The following is a 16349-nucleotide window of genomic DNA, read 5'->3' as shown; positions in this document are numbered from 1 at the left end:
CCATGTGGGCCAATGCAAAGGCGCCATACCAATGGTTTTCTATGAAAAATAACAATTTGTCTCTACCCCCCAATGGTGAGAAAATCTTTACATCCATCCATGGCCACTTCAGATCTAATAGATTGACCATTGGTTTATTTAGACTTGTAAAAGTTGTTCAGCTTTCCAAAGGTTCTTATTGTCTGGAGAAGTCTGGGAAGACTGGGAAGAAGGGGGAAGGAACACTTGGAAAGTGGAATAATAATGTATCAACAGCTGATTCCATTGATTCTGGTTTGGCAAATGTTATGTTAGAGATTGTTCAATATTTCACTGGATTGCAGAAGGCTCCTGATTATGGACAAAAATTATATATATATATATATATATATATATATATATATATATATATATATTAGGAAATTCTGGGATTACCTATTTTACCTGTTGCTGTTGGGCATGCTGGTATTTGTAGTTTTGCAGGCCACCGGTTGGTAATCAATGCACTAAAGAACTGCAACCTGATGACACCCTTTAGCTGTCAGGGGCATGCTGGGAGTTGTAGTTTTGTGGGCCACGGGTTGTGAATCAATGCACCAAAGAACTGAAACCTGATGACACCCTTTAGCTGTCAGGCATACTGGTATTTGTAGTTTTGCGGGCCACAGGTTGAGGATCAATGCACCAAGAAACTGACACCTGATGACAGTCTTTAGCTGTCAGGGGGCATGCTGGGAGTTGTAGTTTTGCAGGCCACAGGTCGAGGGCCAATGCATTTAAGAACTGCAGCCTGATGTTAGCCTTTAGCTGTCAGGGCATGCTGGGAGTTGTAGTTTTGCAGGCCATAGGTTGGGAATCAATTCACTATAAAGAGCTGCAGCCTGATGACAGCCTTTAGCTGTCAGGGCATGCTGGGAGTTGTAGTTTTGCAGGCCATAGGTTGGGAATCAATGCACTATAAAGAGCTGCAGCCTGATGACAGCCTTTAGCTGTCAGGGCATGCTGGGAGTTGTAGTTTTGCAGGCCATAGGTTGGGAATCAATTCACTATAAAGAGCTGCAGCCTGATGACAGCCTTTAGCTGTCAGGGCATGCTGGGAGTTGTAGTTTTGCAGGCCACAGGTTGGGAATCAATGCACTATAAAGAGCTGCAGCCTGCTGCTCCTATTTCTTCTGCTGGCAATGGATTTCCCCATGTAACTTCTTGTTCTCCCAGTGACATAATAGAAGCAGGCTTGCAGCTACTAGCTCCCTTCTCCTTCTGGGACCTGGAGTGAGCCCCCCTCCCCACCCCCAGCTTCCCTCCTTCCCTGCTGTGTAGGAGTCAGTGCAGCTCACACACAGGAGAAGGGAGGGAGAAACTCCTGTCCTGGGGCAGAACCCTGAGAACTCACAGGCAGCAGCGGCCGCTGGGATTGGCTGTTGCTAGGTGACGTGGCTGACAGTCACATGACTGGAGTTAAATGCCTGGCGCTGAAGCAGTGAGCAGCAGACAGTCTCTAGTGATCATCAGCAGCAGCTTCCAGCTCTCCCCTGTGCTGCTCAGTCAGCTCTCCTCCTGGGTGGTGGATCATCATCATGACTTCAGCATCCTGATCCTCAGCAGTTTGCATCTCTGAACTTTGAGTTACTTTGGCTGCACTCTTTTTTTTTTTTGCTCCATCCTCCTCCTCCTCTTTGCAGCTTGTGATCCACAATGACTGGAGTGTTTGACAGCTTAGTGTCAGATATGCATTCTAACCAAATGACCTCAAATAATTATCACAGCCTGCACAAGTCCCAGGAGTCCCCCACCCTGCCTGTGTCCACAGCCACTGACAGCAGCTACTACACTAACCAGCAGCAACAGCAGCAGCACTGTGCAGGGGGGTCTCCCTATGGACAGATGGGATCCTACCAGTTTCACAGCACTGGCATCAATGGTATCTCCTACCCTGCCAAGTCCTATGATCTGACATCCTACAATGGCTCTTACAGCTCCTATGGACCCTATGGAAGCAGCCCTTCCCCTACACACAACGACCAAGGTATGGGACAAACACTGTGCCAGTCACTATGCCAGTCACTATGCCAGTCACTATGCCAGTCACTATGCCTGACTTGTTGCACACTCTTCTTTCCTATGCATGTTGTGTGGTTTCAGATGTGTTTGCATAATGTGTTGATGCTGCAAAAAAATAAGACCTGGCAGATCAGGGATACCTAATAACGCATGGTGTGCACTGCTCTCTGCCTATGTCATCACTAACCCCATCCTTATATTCCACAGAAAAAGAGGAGTGTGAGCCTGAGGTCAGGATAGTGAATGGGAAGCCCAAAAAAGTTCGCAAACCCAGGACCATCTACTCCAGCTTCCAGCTAGCTGCCCTGCAGAGGAGGTTCCAGAAGACGCAGTACCTGGCACTGCCCGAGAGAGCTGAGCTGGCAGCATCGCTGGGCCTAACCCAGACACAGGTCAGTGCCCTCATGCCACACATACATATATACTGCAGGTATACATAGCATAGTCCAGTATAGCATATATATACTGGACAAGAGAGTCTTGGATCATCCATAATATTCATTCTGATAATAATAATAATAATAATAATAATGTTTTTTTAAACAATGTTTTATTGGCAGCAGAGATAATTATATTATTCTGATTTGCAGAAATACTTATATGTCGTGTGTGTGTGTGTGTAATATATATATATAATATTTGTGTGTGGTGTATGTGTTTCTTATGTTCATATCCCCACCATATATTTGAGTGATAACCAATAACAGAACAGTAGTGATAATATAAAAGGTAGTTTTCGTGCATATACTATATATGCTAAGATTATGAAAAAAAAAAATTATATATATATATATATACATATATATATTCTTCTTCGGAGCATTCAGTCTTTGACTGCCGGTCTCCACGGTGCGGTGCACATATAGCCATATGTATTCATATTCATTAACCGTTACTACTGATAGATAGATAGATAGATAGATAGATAGATAGATAGATAGATAGATAGATAGATAGATAGATAGATAGATAGATAGATAGATAGATAGATAGATAGATAGGAGATAGATGATAGATAGATAGGAGATAGATAGATGGATGGATGGATGGATGGATGGATGGATGGATGGATAGATAGATAGATAGATAGATAGATAGATAGATAGATAGATAGATAGATATTTCTATGATCATTATTATGCTATTACTATGTATCACTCTGTATGTATCAGATTTTCTCTGCGGTTTTTGGATATTTCGGAAAGGAACCCAAACACACTTCGGAAAGTGGAGAGACATTGTACACTACTAGATGTATAAATACATGTTAGATAGATAGAATATATTAATGAGAGATAATAGATAGATAGATAGATAGATAGATAGATAGATAGATAGGAGATGGATAGATAGATAGATAGATAGATAGATAGATAGATAGATAGATAGATAGATAGATGGATGGATGGATAGATAGATAGATAGATAGACAGATGTATATACATAATATATAGATATTGTAGATACATAATAGAACTAGCCCATAAGAAAATAATTTCTGCTAGACTAATTATTACTATTATCATACTTCTATTTATTATGTATATTGTAACTATAGAAATCTGAATATTTTGTCATATAAAGTGCCCCCTTATTTATGAAGCATGGCAGCCCCTGTATTTTCTTCTCGTTGATATGATAATATAGGATATAGCAGATGGCAGCGCGATCATACACCTAGGCAGTATATAGGAGTGTGTATATAGGAGGCTAGATGGGGGACTTATACCCCTATTTATAAGGCTTATACCCCTATTTATAAGGCTTATACCCCGATTTATCTGACTGTATCCGTCTCCTTCATCATCAGGTAAAGATCTGGTTTCAGAACCGGAGATCAAAGTTTAAGAAGATGTGGAAAAGTGGCGAGTTGCCCTCTGACCAGCACCCCACAGGCAATGACTCCCCCACCTGCCACTCCCCCCCTGCTGCAGTCACCTGGGACTTTGGGTCACATCAGAGGTTGCAGGGGCCTAACCCACCCCCCAGCATCCAGCCCCCCAACTCTGGCTCCAGCCCCAGTGCCTTCCTGGGCAGCTACTCCTCCTGGTACCAAACCTCCAATGCAGCCCCCCACCTCCAGTCCAGTCCATTACTGCAGCAGCAGCACCTCCACCATCACAGCACTGCAGCTGTCACTGCAGGGACTATCTTCTAAGAGACCCCCAAATACTGGGGAAAGGGTGTGTTGATGAACACTATGTGGACACAAAGACTGGGAGAGGTCTCCTTTCTGTGTCACTGATCACAGGTGGCCTCAGGTTCATAGACTGGTGATCTGATCGATCAAACCCTGGACTCACTGATGACTGGAGAGAAGGTGGTCTGCCATTCCAGTACACCTGAATTGTGGAATATGAATATAACTCATTTCAGCAATTAGGGCTAAATTGGATTTTGATCAATTTATCACTTTAAATCTCAACTTTAATCTGAATTAGCTTTAGATTGGTATCATTTGTGGAACTACAAGTTTCAGCATGCCCTGGCACTAGCTAGCCTCCCTACCTCTGTTATGCCACTACTGTTTCCACAAATGAATGGCAGAGACAATCAGCCCTCATTACTATTATTATTATTTGTGTTTTGCCAAATAATCGTTCTCCTTATTTGTGTTGATTTGTTACAATGTAACAAAGTCAGAACTCCACAGCGCCCCCCTCTAGTGTGTGGATCACCAGTGCAGTTTCTTTGTTTTTTTATATACAGGATTAGGTGCCTTTTTGGATAACCTCATTTTTAAACGGATAAAAGATGATTTTTATATGTAGATTTAAAAAAAAAAAAAACGTGTTTAAATTATCTTTTTTATGAAATCTGCATTGAACCCTTGTAAATTGCTGCATCGTCTCTGTACAGTTTCCTTTTCTTTGTATTATCCGCAGAAATTGACTTTTTTTTTAGTAATCTTTATCATCAAACATTCCCAATGTCCAGTACAACAACAACAACAACAACAACTAAAACAACAACAACAACAACAAACTTTTATCCCGTCCTCTTTTCCTACCAGGCTACTACTGATTTGATTTCACGGACAGAAAAAGGTTTTATTTATTTTGGATACAATTTATCCATGTTGTTATTATTATTTTTTCTTTTATGAAAAAAAAAAAATATTTAAAATAAAATATTGTTTTCATGAAACGATGAGCTGAGATTTTTTTTTTATTATTCTTTTATAGAATTTTTTATTATTTTTTACTATTATTTATTTATTATTTTTACTATTATTGTGTTTTTTGTTTTGTTTTTTTACTATGATGATGATGATGATGATGATGATGTGACTCTTGGGTGAAAAGGAAAAGAAGCACAGGAGGCTGCAGCAGTATGGAGGAGTTTTATGAGCTTTGTGATTGATCTGTGCACTGATCATAAATTGTGGCTTAGGAAGTGGGAGGGTTCTGGTCGTGAATCAATCCTAGGAAGCCTGAGGTTTGCAGACGGAGTCACTCCCATCCCAAGGAGCTGGCGCCAGGGCCTGTGCAGTCTGCTGGTGTCGTCACTGGCACACCCACTCACACCCACCCAGGGCAGGGGGCCTGGCACACAGGAGCCAGTTCATCTTGCTGAGCAGCTCTCCCAGGTTGTTTATGATTTCTATCTTGTCTGAATTCTATCTACTCGGGATTCTCTGGGCTAAACCCTCCCTAATCCTCACTGACCAAACGTCTGCGACATTTATGACTAATGCACTTCTGTAAGAGTGACATGCACTTTGTATACTTGTCAGGCAACTAGAATATCAAAGCAAAAAGGTTTGCTTTCTTATAGACAACATATGTAGCAATTCTATAGTATAACATGAACAGTAATACAAATATATTATTAAATAGTGGAAGATACATGTTTACCAACATGTTATATAGAGTATATATATATATATATATATATATATATATATATATATATATATATATATATATATATATATATATATTACAGTACATGGCACCATGAGTTATTGAAATTCACTGTAGCTTTGTATTGGTAGTGTATGAATTATAAATAAATAAATATATATATATATATATATATATATATATATATTTTAGATATATACTATTTTATATTATAGTTATTTTTGATACTTCTAATTCTAATGCAGTTCCCCAAGGCTGCGTTCACACGTTGCAGTTATTGCCATGATTATGATTATGACACTCAGTAATGTGTGAACAAAACCTAATGAAGTTTACGTTTTTAAATGCAATTATTATTATTAATAATAATAATAGTAGTAGTAATCATAATGATAATAATAGTATTAGTAATAAAAAGAATAGTAGTAGTAACAATAATAATAATTCTCATTACAGAGATGCAACTATTAAATATAAAGATTTGAATTGATTTTTATTTATTTATTTTTTAAGAGAAGTTTCAGTCTTTTCTTGTTTACCTGTCCTCCATTTATGATCCATTCCTGGCCTTGTATTTAATAGTTAAAAACCTGATAATGTGAACTGGCACTAAAGCAGCTGGAAAGATAAAACTTTACGTAATAAGATGGAAGGATAATATTAATATTTCTTTATATAGTGCCAACATATTCCGCAGCACTGAGGGTACATGTACAAAGAATTACACAGTAATAAGAGGAATGAGGGCCCGGCTCCCAAGAGCTTACAATCTACTATGACTATATACTTTATAATTGAATATACACCGGTTCAGTATTTTTTCAGGTCTGCCCCAATAAGCTTCTTTGTGCCTATGATAATGATAAACGCACAAAAAATTATCTCTTTGATGCAATTGTAGACGGCTGCTGGAAACGCAATAAGGGATGCGGCAGAATGACTTGTTTCACTCGCTGACCAATAATTCCTTATGTGGAGCAATGCAAATATTCAATCATAGGGAGTAATGCTGTATGGATTCGCCATTGTTTCAAAATATATGTAAGTCTTCATACACACAGTCGTCATTGGGACCCACGTGGATCCCAAACATATACAAACTTACAATCCTAATTTTACAAAGAGACTTAAAGGAATTTTTTATGGTCTTAGAATTAGAATTTACATGAGAAGATGAATTGGTGAAAACAATATAGCAGGTCATTAGCGTCCGACAGACAAGCAGTAGCAATAATCGGAGGTTTTTCTCGTATTTACGATAGATTTTTAAGATGGCCTGTCTTTCCTTCTGTCTGGTCTGCTGGTAATGATCAGTAGATGCCTGTATACACAAGGGGATATCATGTTGACAAATGATCGTCTTTAGTCCAACAAAAAAAAAAATTCAATGAATGACTGGCGAGCAGTGGGACTGTGATCGCTGCGATCGCTGAACATATTTACGCCAGCCAATAATTGTCAATATATATATATATATATATATATATATATATATATATAATATTCTGCATGATATTGCCATATTACAGTGGTATTCTCTCCTAGAAACATTGTACTTACGGACAGATACGGTGCACATTGTTTCACCGCAGACATCCGAGCACATGGTATTATTGTTGATGTGTGCATGAAACTGAAAATATTTTTTCCCCCTAGCTGTCATTGAGTTACAGCTAGCCTAATATATATATATATATATATATATATATATATATATATATATATATATATATATAATTTTATTTATAGGCTATGTAAAAGTAACATAATAACAGCTGTCACTACTCAAATAACGGCCGTTATTTCAAAACTATCGGATGCTATTATGAAAGAAGGCCGTAATTTTTACATAGTCTGAACCTAGCCGTAGAATGATAAAAGCAGAAACATAGAAGCATAACGATTGGTCCATCTAGTCTGTCCTTATGTTACTACCTTTCTTATTATCTTAGGATAGATATAGGTTTATTCCAGGCAGGTTTACATTCAGTTACTGTAGATTTACCTACCACATCTGCTGGAAGTTGGTTCCAAGCATCTACTACTCTTTCAGTAGTTTAGTTTTTTTGATTGATAGTAAACTATAGGGAATGCCATGCTGTACACAGAAGAATCATTAGATATCTACTGCATTGGTTCTGCGGAATTACTCTACGAGCAAGTACATTATGGGTTAGGATACGGCTCTCGTTTGTACTACACACTGTACGTTTTACAGCTGCCTTAGATTAACCCATTAGGAATAATAAAATCAACTTAAATGCAGTAGGAGACAATCGCCTTTTAGGCTTTCTTTAACCAATTGTTTGCAAAAATACCTTTATTTTAAAAATCTTTATTTTAAAATATGTTTATTTTTTTATTTTATTTATTTTTTATCGTAGCATTTTTCTATCATTATATTTTTAACATGTTCTTTAGAGAACTTTAAAGAAACCTATGAGCGAAGAACAACGCATTACTCAAAGCAAGGACCCGAAATACCCACCAGAAGGAAACTAATATTTGGCGGCAGCATTTTGTGAGGAGGAAAAAAAACTGGAAATGCAACAAAAAAATCAATATTTTAGGCTTACAGAATATTCTCTCTTTTGGATGAAACAATTAAAGAAAACCATCACAGACTGCTTGAAATAAAAACACTACACCTACACAACGCTGCACTTGGAAAGAAAGGTCACTGACATAGAAACTGTAAAGAAAGTATGAGGGGGGGGGGGCACAAATATGTTATATTGCATTATAGTGCATTACTTTATTGACTTTTATAAAACTTCTACTAAAAAAGCAGGTAAACATGCCCCAAGAACACTACGTGTGACACCGGCCTTACTGTAGAATTAAATTGTTACCTGCTAGAAATAAATATTCCTATCAGCTGTTGTATACCCTAAAGGAAAGGGTGTGTTTTTTTCAGTCTGACACAGTGCTCTCTGCTGCCACCTCTGTCCATGTCAGGAACTGTCCAGAGCAGGAGCAAATAATCATAGAAAACCTCTCCTGCTCTGGCCAGTTCCTGTCTCAGACAGAGGTGGCAGCAGAGAGCACTGTGTCAGATTGGAAAGAATACACCACTTCCTGCAGGGCATACAAAAGCAGTTGAGTTGAAATAAAAAAGATTTTCGCTGGAGTACCCCTTTAAGGACCAGAGACCATTTTTTTTTTAAACCTGACCTGTCTCACTTTATGTGGTTATAGTTCAGTAATGCTATAATGTATCTATGTGATTCTGAGACTGTTTTCTTGTGACATCTTGTACTTTAGGTTAGTAGTAAATTTTGTCAGATATCCTTACAAAAGGGCGAAAATTAGCATTTTTGTCACTTAAAAATTTCTGAAGTCACCGTGCAGGTTTAATCATATGATAATTTTATTGCCAGCGCCATTACGCACACGCCGATACTTAATTTATTTTTTTTCTCTCTACATTTATTATTAGCATGGAGGGCTTTGGGATTATATGTTTATTACAGTATATTTACTTATATTTCTATTTGTGTGTGTTGTTTTTTGTTTTGTTTTTTACTTTTTTACTGTCCCACCATGGGGACTTCAATATCTGATTGCCTGATGACAGGTAAATCATAGTGCATTGTAATTTGCCTATCATAGGCAAAGCCTGATCAGCTTCTGTAGCTATGACACAGGAGGCCTCAGGGAAGCCTACTGCTGTCATAGCAACCATCGGGCCTGTGTGATCGCTTAGAACAGCCCCGATGTGAACAGAGGGATAATCCTCCCTCTATTCTACCCTATAGATGCTGCAATTAAACTGATCGCAGCAACTAAAGGGTTTACCACCACACGCTGGGCTTGGCCCAAGACTCGGCACATGAGGCGGGTGCCCGGCTATCACTGACAGCCAGGACCTGTCGCGCATGCCACAGACACAGCTCCTGTGCCTGTTTCATCCCAGGACATGACTGTACATCCCTGAGCACAAATGCACCACAAAAAGGGACATACAGTTACATGCGTGGTTAGGAACAGGGTAAAGAAGTCTGGCTTTATCTGCAACATTGTAGCTTTTTTTTGTAATGCTGGGAGGGTCACTCTGAGGTCAAGTTGCTAATGAACTCACTATGATTAACCCCTTTTAGCATTACAAAAAAAGGCTACAATGTTGCAGATAAAGCCAGTGAGGGATTTGCTTACATCATCTGTCTGAGAAGGGAGGGGGGAGGAGGAGAGAAAAGCTCACACACAGATTTTTGTGTCTTCAGCAGAAAGCAGCAGATCAGAACTGGGGGAAGGAGACTAAATAGATAATAACAAGAATGGAATGAATTGTTAGTCTTACCATGATTAAACCTCCCAGCATTAAAAGGAATCTACAATGATGCAGATAATGCCTGCCAGGGACTTGTTTACATCATCTGTTTCAGAAGGGGAGGGGGACACAGAAAGACTCATACACAGATTTTTGTATTTTCAGCAGAAAGCAGCAGCTCAGAACTAGAGGAAGGAGACTGAATAGATACTAAGGCTGCATTCGCATGTTCGCAATTTTGCGGACCTTATGGACAGTGAAGGCCCTGTCATGGATTGTTTCCCCGCCCAGCATGATGTATCTACATTGTGTCAGCAGCAGGGAAACTGTTTTAATCTCCACGGCACTACAGTACAGCGGAGATTCAAAAATTTTCCTACCTCCCGGCATGATATTGATACATCATGCTGGGGTGGGGAAACTCTCCATTACAGGCCTTCACTGTCACATTCACATTCACATGTGAATTTGGCCTAACTAGTATGGAAGGAATTGTTAGATTCACCCTCGGCAGCAACATATCAAAAGTTATGTTTCAGTGGAATAACCCTTTAAGGGATTATCCAGGATTACAATAAAAGTCTGTTTTGCTTCCAAAAACAGCGCCACTCTTGTCTTCAGTTTGTGCGTGGTATTGCAGCTCAGTTGCATTGAATGGAATGGAGCCAAGTTGTAGTACCACACACAATCAGAGAACAGTGGTGCTGTTTTTCCATAAAGCAGGTATGGTTTTCTTTTAACCCTGGATAATCCCTTAAAGTAATAACATGTTGTCCAATGTTTCACCATGATGACGTGACCCTAGACAAGGCATCCTAAGTGAGGACTATGGTTTTCCTTTGCAGTCACATGACATGGCATCCCTGTGGAAAGATAGATGTAAACAAAAGCATTATTATAAAGGTAAGTGCAATGGTATACATTTTCTAAGTCTTCATTGGAATTTTTTTAATTTTCACTTTTAATACAAAATATTATGTAAAAAAATTTCGGAATAACGGGACCTGATAAGTATCAGATTATTAAATATGCTGTACTCTATCAACTATACCAGGCATGGGGGAATGATGGGATTTGTTGTTTTGTAACTGCCAGAGGGATGAAGGTGTCCCATCCCCTATCTAGACTACTGCAAAGCCATGGGAAAGTAAATGAAGTGTATACCTTGTGGATTTCCAGGCCCTGCTTCACACTCTGCATCAATAGGAAATGATTGCATGCTTCTCTTGTGTTTAAAGGGAAACTATCAGCAGATTAGACAAATGTAATCTGCTGATATGTCCCTACTGCGCACGAGGCGCTGAGGATGAAGGTAATTTTCTTACCTTCATCCTGTGCACCATTTCGGTGCAGTTTGTAGTTTAACCCCTTAAAGTGTCACTGTCGTGAATTTTTTTTTTTGCAGAAATCAATAGTCCAGGCGATTTTAAGAAACTTTGTAATTGGGTTTATTATCCGAAAAATGCATTTTTATCATGAAAAAACAGTTTGAAGCTCTCCCCCCTGTCTTCATTGTTCTCCTATGGAGAGAGCTAAAGAAAAGACCAAAACAGGACAACAAAGAGTTAATCTACAAATCCCTCACGGGATATCTCCTGTGACAGTCACCAGTGACCTGTCTGAGCTCAGATTACAGCTGTCACCCAGCTCTGTGCCTGTAATCCTCTGTTATCTGCTTTCTGCTGCCGGCTAACTCCCTCCTTCCTCCTCCCCCCTCCCCTCTCCCTAGAACAGACAGGGGACGTCTCCTGCAACAAGTCACAATTTTCAGATTTTTCAGAGTGGATGAAAAAGAGGAAGGAGGGGGGGACCTGGGAAAAGGCTTTTTACATGCAGATAATGGCAGATTTGGCTAATAAACCCAATTACAAAGTTTCTTAAAATCGCCTGGAGTATTGATTTCTGCAAAAAAAAAAAAAATACGACAGTGACTCTTTAAGGACAGGGCCAATTGTCACTTTTGTGTTTTCGTTTTTTCTTCCCCGCCTTCTAAGACCCATAACTCCTATATTTTTCCACCTACAGAGCCATGTAAAGGCTTGTGTTTTTCAGGAACAGGTGTATTTTGTAATGGCATCTGCCATAATATGAATGACGGAACCCCCAAAATATGATTTATGGGGTGAATTTGGGTCACAAAATGCGATTCTGCAAATTTTGGGGGGTTCTGTGTTTACGTACTTTACGGTAAAACTGGCATTTTTTCTTTATTCTATAGGCTGGTCTAAACACAGCGATATGCATGTTTACTAGATTTTCTAACGTTTTACTATTTTTATTAGCAGTAAAAAATAAAATAAAATTTGCAAATAGGTATATTTAAATTGGCCCTATTGTGACTCTTATAGCACTTTTATTTCTTCACCTACAGGGGAGTCATTTTTTTGTGCCATGATATCTAGTTTTTCTTAGTGACATTTTTTTTTTACATCAGATGTATTGATCGCTTTTTCATATATATATATATATATATATATATATATATATATATATATTTACATATACATTGAATGTAATATAAAAAAGCAATCTCTGCGGGTTTTTTTACCGCTTTTTGTCCACACCGTTCACCATGCGGGAGCAATATTGTTTTATTTTAATAGATTGGATGATTATGCACACTACGGTATATTATATGTTAATAACTTTATTATTTTTATGTGTTTTATGCATAAAATGGGAAGGGGGGGTGATTTTCACTTTTATTGGGGGAGGGGCTTTGGGATATTTTTTAAAACTTTTATTGTTTTTGTTTTTTTTTACACTTTTATAGTCCCCTTAGGGGACTTTTACATACATACATTAGATCAGTAATAGAGATGAGCAAACCTGGAGCATGCTCGAGTCGATCCGAACCCGAACTTTCAGCATTTGATTAGCGGTGGCTGCTGAACTTGGATAAAGCCCTAAGGCTATGTGGAAGTCATGGATATAGTCATTGGCTGTATCCATGTTTTCCAGACAACCTTAGAGCTTCAGCAGCCACCGCTAATCAAATACCGAACGTTCGGGTTCGGATCGACTCGAACCCGAACCCGGTTCGCTCATCTCTAATCAGTAACACTGATCACTGCTATGCCATCACATGGCCTGACTGCTGGAGGTCCCTTACCTTCCTCTGTGCAGTCAGGTCTTCAATCTTCTGATAGAGTCTGCCGATTGGTAAGTGACCGGAGATGCTCCGGTCACTTACACTTAAACGCTGCTGCGCGATTGTGACATTTAAGGGGTTAATGATGGGCGGTTGCGCGATCGCGGCAGCGCGCCATTGAGGGCGAGGGCCTGGCTGCAGATAGCAGCCGGTCCTTACCTGCAATGGGGCGAGCTCAGCCCAGTACCCAGGTGAAGCGTATATTTACACTCATTGCACCAAGGCCCAGGCTGCGGGGGCGTAAATGTACGCCCCGTGTCATTAAGGGGTTGAAGGGGTACGCCAGCGAAAATCTTTTTCTTTCAAATCAGCTGGTTTCAGAAAGTTATATAGATTTGTAATTTATTTTTATTTAAAAATCTCAAGTTTTCCCATACTTATCAGCTGCTGTATGTCCGACGAGAAGTGGTGTTTTCTTGCCAGTCTGACACAGTGCTCTCTGCTGCCATCTCTGTTCAAAAAATGAACTGTCCAGAGCAGGAGCAGCTCCCCATAGAAAACCTCTCCTGCTCTGGACAGTTCCTGACATGGTCACAGGTGGCAGCAGAAAGCACTGTGTCAGACTGCAAAGACTACACCACTTTCTGCAGGACATACAGCAGCTGATAAGTATGGGAAGACTTGAGATTTTTAAATAGAAGTAAATTACAAATCTATATAACTTTCTCAAACAAGTTGATTTGAAAGAAATAGATTTTTGCTGGATAACCGCTTTAATCCGTAGGCTAGTAAGGCCGTTTTGGTGCACTAGGGGAAGAACTACCAGCCTCCAGTCCATCAATACGGCTCGTACCCAGCCAGCCTAATCTGCAATTAAAAGTAGGAGGCCGGCCGGGGCAGATCAGTGCACTGGGGCAGTAGTGCCACCTCCAGTGCACCACACCACCTTACTAGCCAGGAAGTAAAAGGCAACACAAACCAATCCAGCAATAGTAGGTATGGCCCAATACCAAGCCATCTAATAGGTTCATAGATCAGATGGGGTTCAGGCTATGTAATACAGTCCTATGACATGTCTAGAATTCACTGCAGATTTATTATCCTGTAAGGGAATTAGGTTTATTAAACCCCCCACTCATTTACATTGTACTGTACTTCAATTTTGGATCAAAATCTTGCCACAAATACGTGATGTGTGAACCCAACCTAAAGGATGATGGTATAAAATATTCCCAAGTTCCTTTGTTTTTCTATTTCAGTACCAGGCATCTCTCATGGATGTGCTTCGGATTAATAAGATTTCACATGATCCCATCCATCCATCTATCAGCCATACCTTAAATGCACATCACTGACTTTGATGAATATGTAAATGGGAAATGGCTTCGGTGAGTGAGGGAGATACTGTATGTGACATTGTTTTAAGGTATCAAGCAGTAAAAACTAATATCTCATGTTTATTACCACCTGGTGGTTCTGCCACACTGGTAGCTGATAGAAATCCAGGAAGTGAAAAAAAATGGCCCCTGTGTCAATTCACATGTCTCCTGCTCCTTCTGCTCTCCCCCCTTAGGATACAAATCTTCCATGCCTCTGGGTCACATTGTGTGTGTTTGCTGAGGACAAGCTGATGATGCAGACAGGGGGCAGGGCGTGATCTCACTGGAGGCTTGGCTGGATCCCCCAATCCCCTAAGTGATTTACCATCTCTGAATGGCCAGAAGCAACTGCTGCACTGATTTTACTGCTTGTGATGGGTGGGGGACTGTGATGATCAGCTGAGGGAAAGCATTGCATTCTGGGAACTGCTCAACCAGGAAGGACAGAAACACAATACAGAACAAAAAAAAAACCAAGCAAATGGATTTTGGTAGTTTCAAAACTGGGATAGACAGGTAAGTAATGCTTTATGCTTCTACAGAAGTTTCATTTTTTTTGTAACCTCTACCTGGAGTTCCCCTTTAAGACCTGTGTGCAAATACCACACACTAGTCTGCACAGTCCTTTGGCGACACTCTCTAGACTTATGTCTAAATTGTATATTTCAGCCTGGAAATAATTTTTCCCCATCTTCTTAATCATAGCACAGGCACACTCTGCCAATCTGAATGTGCATGAATATGAAGGCCTAGGGAGAGATATTAGTAGGCCTAACAAGATTTCAGCCAACAGTTACCTTATGTGTATGGGCAGCTTTAGGCCTGTTAGGGTGCGTTCACACCTACAGGATCCGCAGCAGGTTTGAAGGTGCAGATTTAATGCTTTGTTCAGTTATTTAGATCAAATCTGCAACGCGGTGTGTATGAAGCTACCCAGAAAGGATTTCTTTCAGCAGTTTCCCCCTATCAAACCACCAACATAGATAGGTGACATAAAAGCGAGTTTAAACCCAGCTATATAGCAGTCATAACCGAGAAAACAAAGTGTTCTAGTGGCACGCGCCATATGACAATTATATGCCGGCAACATAGCTATGTATAAACTTGCTTTTATTTCACCTATCTTGGGGTGTTAATGGTTTGATTGTGTAAAAGTGCTGACAGATTCCCTTTAATTAGAACTGCAGTTTATAGAGTGATACTGACAATAGTTTTATACTAGGAAATAGCTTATAATGCCGTTCCCAAACCAGAGCTAGGACTTCTCCGACTACAGGCACAAACATGCCCTCCATATGACAGCAAATGACAGCGCCAGCTATAGGAGAACCTTCTATCCTCTGTGGCTCAGGGAAGAAACAGAGTGCTGCACATCACACCTATGGCTGATACTAGTGCCGCTTGGCTAAATAAAAAACACATCAGAATTTTGTGTATGAATTGATCAAGCCATACTGCCCCATGTACCTCGTGCCGGTATCTGATACACATGGGTCCCTACACTAAGTCCACACCGTGCCAGTCAGTGGCCACCAACCCCGCAGGCGTGCACAGCCAGGGAACGGGGGCCATGGGACGGCCCTGCGACCCCCATGCCACAGGACCAGACCCAAAAACACCACACCAGAACCCGGCCAGCACCGCCGGCGGAGAAGGTCGCCCCCAAGCAGCACAAGTCTGGATAAGGTATTGCGCTCACCATA

At 40.2% G+C, this 16349-nt stretch overlaps 1 protein-coding gene across 1 annotated transcript; it reads left to right on the top strand.

The window, feature by feature from the left end:
• The first annotated feature begins 1485 nt into the window (after nt 1–1485).
• Nucleotides 1486–5099, top strand: DLX2 (distal-less homeobox 2). The gene is made up of 3 exons (XM_069985146.1): nt 1486–2005; nt 2248–2432; nt 3851–5099. The coding sequence occupies exons 1-3, from the start codon at nt 1675–1677 to the stop codon at nt 4196–4198; spliced, it is 864 nt and encodes a 287-aa protein (XP_069841247.1). The 5' UTR covers nt 1486–1674; the 3' UTR covers nt 4199–5099.
• The last annotated feature ends 11250 nt before the right edge of the window (nt 5100–16349 follow it).

This window comes from Dendropsophus ebraccatus, chromosome 9, assembly GCF_027789765.1.
Source record: "Dendropsophus ebraccatus isolate aDenEbr1 chromosome 9, aDenEbr1.pat, whole genome shotgun sequence".
Lineage (NCBI taxonomy): Eukaryota > Metazoa > Chordata > Amphibia > Anura > Hylidae > Dendropsophus > Dendropsophus ebraccatus.
Note: the sequence above shows the minus strand (reverse complement) of the source record. Positions and strands in the feature narration are given on the sequence as shown.

Coding starts and splice junctions, on each gene's coding strand:
- DLX2 (XM_069985146.1), top strand. CDS start 1,675: ATGACTGGAGTGTTTGACAGCTTAGTGTCAGATATGCATTCTAACCAA. Junction 2,006..2,247: donor CCCTACACACAACGACCAAG/GTATGGGACAAA, acceptor TATATTCCACAG/AAAAAGAGGAGTGTGAGCCT. Junction 2,433..3,850: donor TGGGCCTAACCCAGACACAG/GTCAGTGCCCTC, acceptor CTTCATCATCAG/GTAAAGATCTGGTTTCAGAA.